At 37.6% G+C, this 15,353-nt stretch overlaps 2 protein-coding genes across 2 annotated transcripts; one reads left to right on the plus strand and one right to left on the minus strand.

The window, feature by feature from the left end:
- Positions 1–51: 51 nt before the first annotated feature.
- Positions 52–6,654, minus strand: LOC109479170 (monoacylglycerol lipase ABHD12-like). The gene is made up of 13 exons (XM_019781056.1): positions 6,395–6,654; positions 5,828–5,949; positions 5,464–5,569; positions 5,008–5,121; positions 4,452–4,482; positions 4,077–4,122; positions 3,639–3,768; positions 3,442–3,479; positions 3,018–3,097; positions 2,668–2,750; positions 2,368–2,446; positions 1,835–1,962; positions 52–1,187 (listed from the first exon to the last, which is right to left on the minus strand). Exons 1-13 carry the CDS (start codon positions 6,487–6,489, stop codon positions 1,154–1,156), a joined length of 1,086 nt encoding a protein of 361 aa, XP_019636615.1. The 5' UTR covers positions 6,490–6,654; the 3' UTR covers positions 52–1,153.
- Positions 6,655–6,961: 307 nt separating this feature from the next.
- LOC109479181 (DNA replication complex GINS protein PSF1-like) lies at positions 6,962–10,950 on the plus strand. The gene is made up of 7 exons (XM_019781073.1): positions 6,962–7,139; positions 7,446–7,510; positions 8,044–8,139; positions 8,637–8,727; positions 8,966–9,055; positions 9,335–9,442; positions 9,623–10,950. The coding sequence occupies exons 1-7, from the start codon at positions 7,065–7,067 to the stop codon at positions 9,686–9,688; spliced, it is 591 nt and encodes a 196-aa protein (XP_019636632.1). The 5' UTR covers positions 6,962–7,064; the 3' UTR covers positions 9,689–10,950.
- The last annotated feature ends 4,403 nt before the right edge of the window (positions 10,951–15,353 follow it).

Below are 15,353 nucleotides of genomic sequence, written 5' to 3' on the forward strand. Positions count from 1 at the left end.
GTAACAATCAGGACTATAACTTATCACATACATGTAAATTGTTTTCTTTAATGACTGTGGTGAAGGTAGTACATTTGAATTATGTAGGGGTATGAATTAAATCCAGTATTGGCATTGATTAAAGAGCAGATAAAAAGTCATACTTTAAAAGTGTATACAAACAAGGTACTGTTCCCACAGCAACACATTAACCTACTATTCTGAAAGACCAAAGAATATATCTAGCTTCATCTATTGACCCAAACCTACTAACCTACTTTGTGTGAATGGATGGGTTACAAAGGACAACAAGCCACACCTGTCTGGTTTCCTGTCTTTCTGGACAAAGTGAACAAAATCATTATTGTCAATTCATTGGTTTCTACTTACAGTGTCTGTATGGGCTGACTGAACAAAAGTACTGGAGTAGCAATAAGGAAAGGAAGAGGACATTGTGCCCTGAATAACTTGAAGCAGCCTTGCCTGTGTTTATGGAGAGTATCAAGTCACAGAAGCGCCAACTCAAGTCAAAGTGGATTCAGAGGGCTCATCTGACTGTTTGTACTCAGGTGTCTGAATATAGATGTTGGCTTGTGTCCACCCATGTACATAAACAAAAAGACCAGGAAGGTGTCAGCCTGTGAGGTAGAAGGAAATAGACGACCATGGAAAAACTGTTGGCACAACAAAAGCAACAGCACAAAACTGGCTTTAATCTATTTCATAGGATGATGGAGTCAGGTCAACACTTCTTACTCCCACATCTTCCATAATATCTCTGTTTCTGTTACATCTCTTTTGGATATCTTTTTAACACAGTGCACAGGGAGCTAATCATAATAAATACTCATCTGACCAAACATTTGCAGAAAGCGAAATATTGCTGACTGATGTTAAAGTAACTTGAGTTTGCAAGGGTGACATGATTTTGCTTTCTACAGCCTAACCCATTGATATTGTCATTCTCATAAAGTCAATAGTGTACTTACTTAGAGTTCATACCACAAAAAGATTCACATTGAGTTTCTTATATGAAACTTCTTGGCTACTAGTGAGTTAAAACAGGCACAAACACATCTAAAAACTGTTAACTTAAAAACAATAAATTGCATTGTCTTGTGCAAAGTCATGACGTGGTCCACACCTCTTCAACACATTAGCAGCTTGGTTCAAGTCACACTTTCTGTGGCAAGCCTTCCACAAATTCCCTGTGAAGTACAGAAGTATATGATAAACAAAAAAAAAACCCAGTCAATTATGGTCGGAAGTAAAACCATCAAAATATACTGCTGCATCATTGTATCTGCTTGTCTGGCAACAACACCAAAAGAATCAAAATGTGTTGGCAGTTTTATAGTAGATTTGTAATACATATTAACCTATGGTGTAGAAATAAAGCGATAGATGCCATATTTAACTACTTAATGTCATGTAACAATCAACTCATTATAGAAGAACTCTGCCACTTCATATACACATGTTTCAAAAAGCGAGAAGAATCTCTGCGGACTGGGTAGGATAGATAGAATAATAGGTATTAGATAACAGTCTTGATAGTATTGTTGTAGAATGTAGTACCTATTAGATATAGATACATATATACATATATCTTTGTAATGCATTTAGCCCTATGGGCAAGAACATGCAATAAAGGTCATTGTCATTGTAATAATGGATCAATTTGCAATCTGTTTTTTCATTCTTTTGGTACCTCTTGAGTTATTTCCATGAGAACCTTACATCTCTCTCACTATACATTGAGGGAAGGTACATTTGTAACTACAACAATCCAGTGTTTGATTAAAGTCACATAGTATGTCTGTTGGTTACATAGTATGTCTGTTGGTTAACCTACCTTATAACCTGTGGTAGAGCCGGACTGTTGCAAATGTACTTATGGCCATAGCCATGGGATCTGTCGTAGCCTATAAAATGTACAGGTGGAGCACCTTTTGGTCTTGTCTCCTTGGCAATCTCATATAGCTAAAAAAAAAACAACATAAGTTTTCTTCCAAAGGCATTTTTGTTAATTACTAATTTTATACCAAATTGAGACATACATTATATCTATGACCGAAGTGTTGCACAAAACACAGAAAGTAGTTTGGTATGATACGCGTACTATCAGCTTTAAAGAATGTCATGGTTATATACTGAACGCTGAGAACATAAAAAAATGTCATAGTGACTAACTCTCAGTTTTTTTTAGCATTAGACTAAACCATAGAGGTAACAGCTATAGGTCTAAGCGCAGATCATTGAGATTCATATATATTCAAAAGCAAGTTGATTTCAACATTTCCTATCATCAGATATTTATTTAACAGCAGTTATGAATTTTTTTTTAGTTCTTAAGTGAAGACTATTTAGTGAACACCAGCGACACACCTTCTTTCCCAACCTGAAGGGAACAATGAAGTCATCTTCAGCATGGAGGATCAGCAATGGACATGTGATAGCAGCAACACTGGAGAAATACACCAACAAAACAGACTGTACTGAATTGTACTGAATTATGTTCCACTTACAACACTATATGGTGACAGAATGCCATTTCATGTGTTAGCAACACCTGGTTTCCTAAAATAGATTTTGTTTCCTTTGTGGAGAATTTTACATAGCACTTCTGGAGCTTTATACACAGAACACACAGTTGAAAAGTGAAAAAAAAATCGAAGGATGACTCACTGTTTATCACTTTCAAAGTAGATATTGTTTGCTTCCAGACCATCTGTGAAAAACCAGTCAAACCAAGGAAAGTATCTCCATGGCTGAGAAAAAAAAAACATTGAACACTCATTACTTTGTTATTGTTTTCTTTTACATTCCATGAATTAGAGGATGTCATGATTATCGAGACTCGTTCTTCTTCAATGCAAACAGTATATCTATTCTCATGCCTATAATATGCAGAGGCTAAATGTGGTATGAGGTAAATTTAACATAATGTTCCTGCCTTTAAAGAGTATGATTCTACAGGTAGATCAAAATAATGAAAGTTTTTCTTTTCCATGCATCTTATCATATCTTTACTGTACCTGGGCAAACGGGTGTCCCGAACACTCCTCTCGAGTACTTGTAAATGGGGCTTCTAACACTACTCCAGCTGGGCAATTACCTGGCCAAAACACAACACTTCTGTTAAAATGGACATGAGAAAGTACTTTTGAGCTTCAGCATTGCCTGGCTACATCATGATTCTAGAAGCCCTTAAACTGCTCAGGAAAAGGCCCAATCAGCACCTGACAGCAACTGTGTCACAAAGGTAAAGTTTTACACACAAACAATAAAGCTACTTGATTTGAGGCAAACTATTAGGATTTTTCATCATTTTCATATTTATCATTTTCAGAAATTAAATTTCATATCACACAGACCATCTTGTTTGAACATGGATGACATGTTGAAAACAAATTCATTGCACAAAATTTCAATAAAATCAAATGAAATTTTATGTCCTACCTTCTTCACACAACTTCCTGGTTATCTTTGATGTTACCCTGTAAAACATGATATTCACAATGTCATAAGAAGGACACTTCGAATGCTTCATTAATGTCTGCTATGTACTATTGATATTGTTCTATTCGTGTATGCAGATCTCTTGTAGCTTTGAGTAAATGACACACATTTATCACAGTAATGAAACATATACATACCCAGTACCCAGCGAATGTCCCCATAGAAACACAGGTGAGTTTCCTGCATGTTTTTTCACCCATGAGTGAACCACCAGGGCATCTTCACATATTCCTTCCTCTGTGGGGGAGCCAGTTGAATCCCCATATCCTATCAGATAAGGAAAACAGCTCATGATCAGATACAGTGCTACAGAGGTATGTTGTTTTGTGAGTGTTAAAGAGTAAGAGCTGAAGGAAACAAATGCTGGATCTTTGTAAAGTACTAGCATGAATACTGATGGACTGGTGATAGAAATTACATGTAAAGTAAAAGTAAAAGAAACTTTGTGAAATAAAATAATCAGAAAATATATATATTTAGATATCTTTTGTTATCACATGAAACATGAACTATGATTAGCATGATGGCACTGTTTTGGTAATAAACTAAGTGGATAACATGATATCACATAGTACCTCTATAATCAAAACTGACCACGTGGTAATTCAGCCCAGCAAATATCTGGAAGCAACAGCAAAATTAAGATATTAACAGCAGAATTTGAGTGAGTTGAGACCTGATTTCAAACAGCTAATTCACTTTTTTACAAACACAGCAGTAGGCTATTCACAGGCAAGACTATAGAATACTGATACCAAATGCATATACATGTACCAGAGATGTTCATATCAAGTCAAGTTTGATACTTGGCAGGAGAAATGTAGCCTGGTATCAAAATCTATTATAGCTGCTGAGTCTGTTTTGTTGTCTCCACCAATAATTTGCAGAGATAACTTGGCAGCTATGATAGGTTTGGAACTTTGGATACTAATTTGTTAGGAGAAATGTACCTTGTAGAGATCAACTCTGTGGGACCCTCCTCTGCAGCAAAACAGAATAGTACAGTCAATTTTACGCTATAAAGAAATACAATAAATACCTCAAAGTGACTTACTACATTTTTGTCTACTTTCGTCAGGTTGCTAAATGATTAAATAGTAAAGTTCTTTTATTCACAACCATTTACTTATTTATTACGGTTGACCACATACATAATATACATGGAGGGCATGGTGGAACAGGCCACCATGCCCATTTGTTTTACATTTCAATGACCGTCTGTCATCTTCATCAGGGCTAATAGGATGGGTTTACTTTGCACTGTAATAAGCGTATTTCAGACAGAGAGATTATCTCACAGGAAAGTGAACAAAGGTAACTTAAAGGAAGTTTACAACTTAAATTGTACCTCCTTGTATAAGGAGCACCTTTCAATAGCATATACTGTATCTATGTATACTACATTTTGTATCTCTTTGCTGATTAACCTGGCTGCAGATGGTTACCTTGAACACTTTCCTGTGGTACAACATTACTAGGTGGAATGCCATTGCAGCCTTTACTTACCTAGTGTTGGAATTTCCATGCAGGTAAAGGATAACTGGATTTGATTGGCTAAGAGCTTGATTAAAAGAAGCCTCATCTTTCTTCTCAACTTTCAAGTCAGCTGGCAGGATGTGCCTGGGTTACATACAAAAAGAGATGCCACTTATGTTTCCTTTGCAAATGATTATCATATTGTCCACTTCATAATATTATAGTCTGGGTACCATCCTGGTTACTAATTACATGTAATAGTTTATGTCTAACTCTGATAGCCATAGTGACTATTGTAGCAGACATAAACTATCCAGGATGGTACTCAAGCTATATTATTATGAGAACATGAATAAATTTACAGTAAATTATTTTCAATGCCTTAATACAGCTCATAAATTTCCCTGTGCCTTTGTAACATCATGTTTACACTGACACAATTCTGGCCCTCTTATGTCACATCCATAACCTGACCCATGTACTTACCACACTCCAAGTTTGATTCCATCTGTGGAAGGAAGGTAGAAATTTCTTGCTCCACTTAGTCCATAAGCCTCTAGGTCAGTCAGCGGAGGTGCCAGTGGCCAACGAACTTTGAGAGTGAGAAAGTCAGATTTAAATAGGGGAAAAGGAAACTGGAAAATATATCTATCAACACATGGTTTAAGTCTCTTTATATTCAGAACCCACATCCCTTATGCCAGTTGTACTGTAGGTTGCTTCACTAATTGATCACACTGTCTACCTTAAGTTACATTGCAGTGTTTAATCATTTAGATGGTAGTTCAACGTATGTCTGAAATTGATTATGGGTGTTTTACAGCAAAAAAAAAACAACAACATTACTGACGCATTTGTGCAAACACCACGTGAGCCATGATGGAGGGACACAGCTTCACCAGTACAGGGATGCCCACATAGACTCCAAGCAGCCCTCCCAGTACACGTCTCAATCCCCAGGGACTCCTTCCCCTGAACAGACAATAAAGTCACAGATTAATTTAGAGGCCACCTGCTCATAGCTTTGTGCCAAAGTGTGCATTATCTCATTCAAACTCATGTCAGTTCTGTTAATAATATCATAACGTTAGATACCAAAACGAAATCAACTTATTATTTTAGACCAAGTACTATTCCATGATATACGATGTATGGAAAGATGCACCTGGCACACGATTTAACTGATGGCAGGGCGGGGGTGGTGTCAAGCTATAATAATTTACGTTCAAACATGGAGTTAAAAAGAGACTTGGTTCAAACAAGTGACAAAGAACAATGTTCCCTGTTTTTCTCTTCAAGTGCTTTTCAAGGACTTTTCAATACGTAACAAAAACAACAGTCTGGACTGAAAAGAATGTATCATAACAGCGAGATTATCAACAACAGGACCCTTATATAACATCTTCTTGCGAAAAACCTGGAAGCAGTGATTCCTTTGTTGGCACTTTCGCAGGCAGCGGTCGCGGTATGGCTTCCATTCTGTTCACCAATAGCTCTGGATCTCAGCCTCATGGTGTAGTGAATATCGCACTCTTCAAAGGACGACAAAAATGGACCTCTCAAGTACAGTAAAACTCAAGCTTCTACACCACCCTTCTTCTACACTTTCAGTGAGCTTTCACAGTTAGAGATGATGGAAACAGCTTAGCGATTGACCTTTTACCTTTCATAGTTTTCAACCAGACGTTTTCTACCACGATTATTGATTGGTCAAAGAATTGGCGGGTTTCCAGGTACATCCAATCACAATGTACCTTATATGTATCTAGGTTATCCGTCTAGATCATTTCACTTATGAATAGGGGTGTGCTGTAATATATGTATCACAAGTACTATCTACCCAAATATGGTTTTTAGATTTCTAAATAGTACAATAAACAGTCTTATGAGTATTTTAAAGAGGTTTCTTCCATTATTTTTACCTCTTTGTTCCAATATAGCTAAATCTGCATCTTACCTGCAACCCTTTTTGTGAGTGGTGCGTTCCTTCCGGTTCTTCGGAGGGCTTTTCAAAACACCCAACCAGCTGCGGGTGCTGCATTTGATCCGTTGAAATATTTGCCATATATCAGCCTCTCAGGGCGAAAATGTACGGTGAGAAGGCTGTTGAGTTGATTCGTCAGCTCCATCGTTCGCCAGATGGGTCCATGCCGCCATTCAATGTAAGTTGTTATCAAGATAAACGTGTGTAACTGTCGCCACTGCTAGTTACTAACCAACAGAAATTGTGGACGTTTTGACTACTGTCCTTCCGGAAGCTCCCTTCCGCGACTAGCCGTGGCGACTCTTGATTCGGGCTTACCAAGGACATTATACAGTGTGTATAATGTCCTTGGGCTTACATAATTTGCATTACCCTCTTGCTGAATTAAAAGGGTGTCGAATTAATGATTCGTAGCGTTATGCCTACTATGTATATGAATATAAGATAAATATGAAAATTGATATAAATATCTGATCATTTCCAGGAGGACGGGATCCGACAAGTGCTTGAGGAGATGAGGGTACTGTTTGAACAGAACCAAGCAGATGTGTGAGTGGAACTCTTTTACATGTCCCCCGCTCTATTAAAGTTACCCTGGATGCCAAACTCGTTCTTCGGGCGGCAAGAGCCTTTCGCCCGCCGGTCTAAATTACTGCTACGGGGGAGTCTAGCCCGGGGGGAGTTTGGCCGCCCTCCAATACTCCTCTGCGGGCGAAGTACCCTGGCTGCCGAAAAAAACGGTTAGCGGCCTGTAAACTTGGCTGGCACCCAGGGTATATTAAAGTCTAACCCTTCCTCAAATCGTCCCCCCTCCCCCACTCTTCCCCTTCCTCAAATCTTACCCCCTACCCCACTCTTCCCCTTCCTCAACTCTGTCCCCACCTCAACTCTTATGCCTCTTAGGCATTGCCAAAAAATTATGTGTTCACCTGTGCAGTGTAACGTGAGCACATGATCACTGTTGGATCAGACAGGCGTGTTCCCTACACTTATTGCCTATATACTGCATGTAGGTCTCCTTTATCTCAAAGACACTAGTATAGGCTGAAGTACTGTAGTTGACATTTTTTTCCTTCAAATAGGAACAAAACAGTGGAAGGGGCACCTGGACTGTTTCCTGGGGTTCAACTCAGACATGCAGCCTTGGAGAGAAACAAGAGATGTCTGCTAGCCTACATGTATGTTTTAACTGTTCAAGTTTCACTCCAGCTCAGACAATAAACACTGTAAGGTATGAAGTTGACCTGTACATAATACAAGGTGCTACATGTATACATGAGTTCGTATCTAACCTTCTTAACGTTGTAGATAGAATTTTTCATCTTGTTATACAATTTGTAGTACATCATGGGCTTTTCTAAAAAAAAGGCATGAGGGAGCAGATCACTTGCATGGTGAGGGAATGAAGCAAAATTGTACAAAAGTAACAGTTTGTAATGGCAGAATGTATTGATTGTTATTTTGTTTTTATATTTTCACTGGAAAAAGATCACATTGAGAAAGACTTAATGTTGTTTACTACTAAAGCATGATACAGCCACTTAGGGTTCAATCTGAAAATTGATGAGGGTGGTGGCTGGTCAAATGAGGAGCAGCGCCCTTATTTCCTGCTTTAGAAAAATCCTGGTACATGGAGTTACATAAGAAAAATGATATGTGTTTCTCCTGTGTGCAGGTGCAACAGAATGGAGAGACTTCGTGCCATGAGATGGGAGTTTGGTAGTGTGCTGCCTCCAGACATTAGGTACAACCTGTCAGAACAAGAGGTGAGGTCATACCTTCATACCGGAATTGTGATATTCTCCAGATGGTCTTTAGTATGAAACGCTAATGATAATTTGATGAAACAGGGCTCTCCCCAAGAATTCGCTATTCTTCATCAACTGATTAGGGAGCACTTGTCCCCTAAGAATTTCTGGGGAGACTCCTGCGGAAGCAGCAGCTTGGTTAAATTTCTTGATGTTCTGTGCTGCTTTGCTATGTTTTGCTGTCCTTTATTTCCAGATCCAGTGGTTCAGTCGCTATAACAAGTCCCTGGCTACATACATGCGATCAATAGGTGGTCCCAATGGAGGAGGGCTGGACCTCACACAGGTATATGACAGTGTTTTTTATATGCACCAGTCAACTTGTATAAGTTTGAGCAAAAATAGAAACTACTTTCTTATCTTTTTGAATGAGATGTACCCATGCTTTGATTAAGTGTTGCACTGCCACTTCTGCTTTACCACAGTAGGCACTTGTTATACATGTATTACTTTAATGAAATTTCCACCCTTTTCCTTGTCAAAGAAACCTCTCAAGCTACACACGATGCACTGTGTCTCAAGCTACACATGATGCACTGATCTATGTCTTTTTCCTCCGTGTCAGGACCTGAAACCACCCAAATCCTTGTACATTGAGGTTCGGTGTTTGATGGATCATGGAGAATTTGAAACAGAAGATGGCACAATTTTGCTACTCAAGAAAGATAGTCAGGTGCAGACAGTTTTCATCTTTTTATCCTTTCTTGGTGATTTCAACTCTCACTTCCTAGTTTGTGACACGATACTTAAGTCTGTATTGTGTGATTGAATGAACATAAATTCATCATTTGAGTAGATTTGAGCAATGATGCGTTGACTGCGATGAGTTAACTTTATACTTTTTCTCTTACAGCACTTTCTACAGAGGTCACAGTGTGAGCACCTAATACGACAGGGGGTTCTGGAGCATATCCTCTAGAACTACATGAAGAGAAAACAGAGGGATGAGGTTACCAACATCAAAACTATCATGTACTAGGGAGTGACGAATGGGATTAAGCATTGTACAAATGACTGACAAAAAGTAAACACCTTTCGCTTGGTTGACATTGCTCACAAAATGACAATACATAAGAAGCTTTTTATCTTCGGGTTACAGTTTAATCCACACTGATTGGTCTCGTACAAGGTCATGTCTTGTACAGGCAGGTGGCAAGCACAGACTTGATAAACATGATAACAAAGAATCAGTCTTTCTCTCAAACACAAATGTTCATAAGGTATAATAATAGCCTGCTACCATGAGTACAGTGTGTTACTATGGCAAGCACAAAACCTCTTTGGCACATACTACTTTTACAAATATCTCACCTTAAGATATGGGAATGTCTTGCACTTTATACAACAATACAGTTTTCTGAAGGGAAAACAATGATTGTTCCAATGAAATCTATCACCTACACTTATGCCTCTTTATCATGGCTTAGCTTACAGCAATAACTTAACAAAGACACTGAAGTACATAATACGTGTAAAAGTAAAACTACACAACAAAAGCCTCTCTTCTAAATCTTCTAAAACTAGTATTAATCACAACTTCTACATCAAGAGAAACACAACAAGGATGAGGAGTTGAGCCAAAACCTGATGAATTCTAGTATTTAAAAAAAACAAACTTTTTTTGCCAAATTTCTGGTGTACATAAAGTTGTACTTGTTTTTCTGAATAACGGCCATCTTTGATGATGCCTGATGATCGCTATTTCTATAATTTGTTTCCATTTTGCTTCAACCCATTCATGATCCTTCATTGTCATTCCCTCTTATTGCTTCTACACCGGAATGTTATATGAAGTGTAGAGCCAATTAAGACAAGATCCAGTACTTTTCAATCTTGTGTATCCAGGCATGAAATGACATATTTAGCAAATACAACAAACCTGGCCAGTCACCAGAACACAACTCTAACACCATAGTAACTTTCATATTTAAAAGATTTAAAAAGTTTTGTTCATATATCAAAACATTCCACAAAAGCTGGGACTAAAATGTCATCATCTTAAACCAAAGCTCCAAAGGCTTATTTCTAATACAATTTTTGACCTGTCTTGTAAAAAGTCATCATCTATATCACTTGTGTTATTTCCATATATAGCTGTCAAACAGTGTTCTTACATGTAACATTCAACAGGTTGCTGACAATGTATGACAATAAGAGTTGTCAATAAACATTTTCTTGTGACATCTTTCAGTTTTCCTTATAGTAAAAGATAGCCAAAAGATGGGTTGTCACTTTCATTTAGATTTTACTCCTTGCATATGGAATGTTCATCCATAACAAATCACCATAACATGGGTTTTTCTGCTTGCCTTCAATGGCTCTATGATATAGACACAACATAGTTTACATTCTCTGTTTTAACATAGACTACATTCTCTGTTTTAGCAGTCACATTATGATCCTAAAACAAAGTGCAGATGCTCAAGGTGGTACACTATGACAGGCCACACCAATTTAAATTGTTGGTTTTCAGATTTTTTCATAAAAATATGAACCGTCAGCGAAAAAAATACAGGTCTAGGCATCCTCTTATAGCCCCAAATGCTACGATAGGAACCTTGAAGTTACACAAAAGGCTGGGTTAAGATTCAAACAATGAATGTTGAACTTTTAATCAAACCAATGCATTGATAGATGGAAAAACTGTAGGAATAAGGAAGAAAAGGACTTTCCTCAACTGTTGGGGGCAAAAATTGAGCATTTTGTAGTTGATTCAGAACCAGAATCTTTTTTTTTTTGCAAATCAGAAAAAAATGAAGAAGCGAATCCGAGAACCAACAAATGACATTGGTGTGGCTACAGGATTTTGTAACCAATAAGCTATATTGATATCGGGAAGGCAGTATCAGAGAGATCGGGGTGTATGGGGTGTCAGATAGGGACAGTACCTCTGCAGGGGGGGCTTGCCATGCCCTTTAGGCAGTAATATTCGCCCATAGGGTAGCTTGTCCTGCTTTGATATCACAAATATCAATAGATATTCTGACAGGAATTTTAGTAAGTGGAGGGTGTCATTTGATGGCAACTGAACTACATGTAGTTCTGAACAGAGCATTATTCGCAGCAGTTTTGCACTGACCAATATCAGAAATGGAACACATATATATACAAGTGACATTCAAAGCAATGATTTTTCTTTCAACAGACAATGCAACAGAATGAAAAGTATTTCTCAAATAGCTCATTTCAATGGCTCTATGCTTGGATAACTGGATGTGATATAATTTAGAAACCACAATATACTCACAGAATACCATTAGCAGTGATTTTGACCAATTTTACAACATGGATAAATCTCTGTCGTAAATTGTTTCTTGTAGTCACTATTTATATATACATGTACTACATACATGTAACGGTTACTGGTAACAGCATGCAAGATCAACTTCTAAACAACAACAATCATGAGCAGTCTTGTTACCATTTACTCTTGACAGTCACTGTTAAGTTCTCATGTCAATGCTAACATTTAAACATCATCAATATCTCCAGTCTTCAGTTGTCTTTGGGGTCTTATGGAGAAATGCCATTCACAAGAAATGACACACACACATCTGACCACTACAAACAATACCAGTTCAAGATACAATGTCAAGTCAAGTAAGAGGACCTACAAAATGGAAGACCAGCTTCCTTAGCATGGTCTGAAATGTTGTCCATAGGATGGCAGAGTTTGTCATACTGTTATTTGCTGAAGTAAATCAAGCATCATCATCAGCAGAGTATCATAGTTTCAAAGTGGTTTAGAAAGAAGTGAAGTGCTGTTATGGATATCAAGGTACCAAAGGATTGTTTTACAATCAGGTGTGGTACAGTCTACACAATTTTTGCCAAATGTACTTTGAAAATGCTATTTCTGTGGGCTAACCTGTGACTTAATAAAGTTCTTGATCACTTCACTTTGTAAATAGGCATTTTGTGTCAATATGAATGATGGCTCAACTTTTTTTGCACTGTTCATGTACTCCATTATTGAAATGCTGATCTACTGATATCACTGCAATGGCACATTGTCCTTATGCTGCAGCAGGCACCCATACATTGTTATCACAATAGTGAAGAAAAATGCTTTATAATTGAAACATGCAGGCCTTAATCTTGTGGTTGGTCTGAACTACAGAAATATGAGTCATTCTACCACTGATTTTAGAGGCTGAGGACAGTCGATCAGGGTTTTTTAAAGACAGCCAAAATTATATTCATTTGTTACCAATATGGTGCCAAGAACAGGAACATAAAACAAACATTAGTCTTCTCAAATATATTACTCCCTGTAGGTCCAAATTTTGACTTCTGTTACAATTAATCAAGCTTTTATTGTTGGCAACTTTATTATCCTGCAGTCCTACATCTAATGCAAATAACAGAAGGCCAGCTTCTCTTTTGGTAGCAACCTTTAAGTACACGTTTGTTTTATATTTTGCCCATGTAAGGTTCCAGCCCAGTTTGGTCAGAAAATAATTCAATATAGGCAAAAAGGGGATCCAGACTTGGGTTACTCAGAGAATGATCATTTCACTGCACCAGCAGAGAACGAGGGTTCTTGGACAACTTTTTGCACGATAAATACGTCCTACTGGTAAATGGGTGAACAAGACCATTTATGATGTGAAATTCAACCAATGCAACACATGATCACATAAGTGTGGAAAGGGGGCAAAGTGAATTTTAAACATGACAGCAAATCAGTTTCATCATTCTATAGATTCACAGGTCAGTCTATGTTTCACAGGGTGTTTTGTAATATCAATAAGATTCTTGGCCCAAGCAGAAAGAAATGCAAGGCTACAATATGCACCTGCAGTTGTCTTATTTTATTTCTAACACAGCACAGAATTTTGTAATTTAGTTCTTCCCCTACCACCTCTAGTATTTATTAATTTCATTGCACAAGTTAAAATGCTATGATCAAAAACAAAGATTCACCTTCTCCAAACTGCCCTTTGACAACAGGCATCTTTCAAATCTTCAATGAACAGAAAACATATAGACTGATCATGGCATGCTTCAGGGCCCTTCCAGTTTTCATCCTTATCTGAAAATGCAGCCTGTCCTTCTATCTTCTGAATAAGCAAGTTGGGGTAAATCCTATTAAATAACACACTACACTGGTGGGAAACAAGGACTGCTTGCAAGCCTCAAAAGAAAAGTTGAGCTGCCCTGAATGGAGTAACAGGTAGGACTTGACTTTATTATAAAGACCCTGGATCCTATTTCTTCCTTCAATATGGGTTATTTTTGGGATGTATGACTATGAGCTTCATTAAGTGTTTGGTCCTGCAGACTATAAATCAGTACAGATGAGGAACATTAGACCACACAAATACGTTATCCCAGACATGTGACAATTGAGAACTGTTCTTACCTAAGTTGAAATGAATGTACATGTACTTTGGTTTTTGTATTAATAAATCTGGTTAAACAGCAAATTAATGTTACAGTAGTTGTTATTTTAGTGTCTGTGTAACCCAGGTCTGGTAGGAATATCATACAATGATTACTATTTGTTTGTTGAGTCCAATTCCTGACTTAGCTTTCGAAGCACCATCAGAATGAATGTTTTACCTGAAGCATTTTAGAAACCATTCCCAGAATCAAACCAACTCAACCATTCAGGGGGAATCCAAACAGATACTATCACAAAAGTTACACAGGAGACGTCTGAAGTACTGTAATTTTCACACTGCTGAATTTTGAAAGTAACAGTCAGAAACACTGAGTCCTTTCAATTCTAAAATTACTGGGCTCAGATTGTTGAGACATCCATACAATCACCATGTATCTTCACAAATCCATGAACCAACCATTCATCCAACCAATCTGATGAAACAATGTATTGCCTATCAGTATACACATTTTGCAGAGTCACACAAGGATCACAATCATCACATCCACACCTATCAGAACTTCTTCTCAGTCACTAATTCTGTTGAATGAATCTGCTGTTTGCTGCCTTGACTGTTACATGTACCTTGTCTTGTTGGGTACAAGGTAACACAAAGTTAAGGTAAGACTTGAGTTCTATAGAATTACTAGCATTGTACTAAATGGCAGATATCTGGTATCAAATCTGATTGTGTGAATGACCACATGTTGGCCATTAGATGACAACACACAACCCTATCAGGGGAATAATCATTCCCCTGGCCAGTAACGTACATGTATATTACTGTATGTCAACAACAATAGAACTCAAAGTGACAAAGATGAAAACCAGTAAAGTAAAAAGTTTTGCTTGTCTTCTATAATCCAATATATCTCTCAATGGGCTTATTAGGTAATTTTGCTAAGGTTAAACCAGGCTTTGAGCATACAGTCGTATATGTAATACATGTAGTAATAAATACAGTATGTATGTAATGTACATACGGCCAGCCTCATGGTGTTTTTGGCTGGAAACAATATTCCTAAGGAGCCCTGGAGAGAAACAGATCTTATCGGGTAAAACTCTACTCTTCCAAATACTTTTAAAAATCAACAGCAGTATCTCTACAGCTTTTTAAGATGCAAATTGAAAAGTAAAAAATAAAACTAGTACAAAAAGGACAAGAAATAGGGCCTGTGGACACATCTTGACACAGCAA

Source organism: Branchiostoma belcheri, unplaced genomic scaffold, assembly GCF_001625305.1.
Source record: "Branchiostoma belcheri isolate BF01 breed outbred unplaced genomic scaffold, Haploidv18h27 scaffold47, whole genome shotgun sequence".
Lineage (NCBI taxonomy): Eukaryota > Metazoa > Chordata > Leptocardii > Amphioxiformes > Branchiostomatidae > Branchiostoma > Branchiostoma belcheri.

Bases quoted from the DNA above. Each gene is read 5' to 3' on its own strand.
- LOC109479170 (XM_019781056.1), bottom strand. From the start codon at position 6,489: ATGAGGCTGAGATCCAGAGCTATTGGTGAACAGAATGGAAGCCATACC. The intron at 5,950-6,394 runs GTTTTTCGCAAG...TTGTCTGTTCAG, and splicing joins AAAGGAATCACTGCTTCCAG to GGGAAGGAGTCCCTGGGGAT. The intron at 1,963-2,367 runs GTGTGTCGCTGG...TTTTTTTTTTAG, and splicing joins CCTTCAGGTTGGGAAAGAAG to CTATATGAGATTGCCAAGGA.
- LOC109479181 (XM_019781073.1), top strand. From the start codon at position 7,065: ATGTACGGTGAGAAGGCTGTTGAGTTGATTCGTCAGCTCCATCGTTCG. The intron at 7,511-8,043 runs GTGAGTGGAACT...TCCTTCAAATAG, and splicing joins GAACAGAACCAAGCAGATGT to GAACAAAACAGTGGAAGGGG. The intron at 8,140-8,636 runs GTATGTTTTAAC...TCCTGTGTGCAG, and splicing joins AGATGTCTGCTAGCCTACAT to GTGCAACAGAATGGAGAGAC.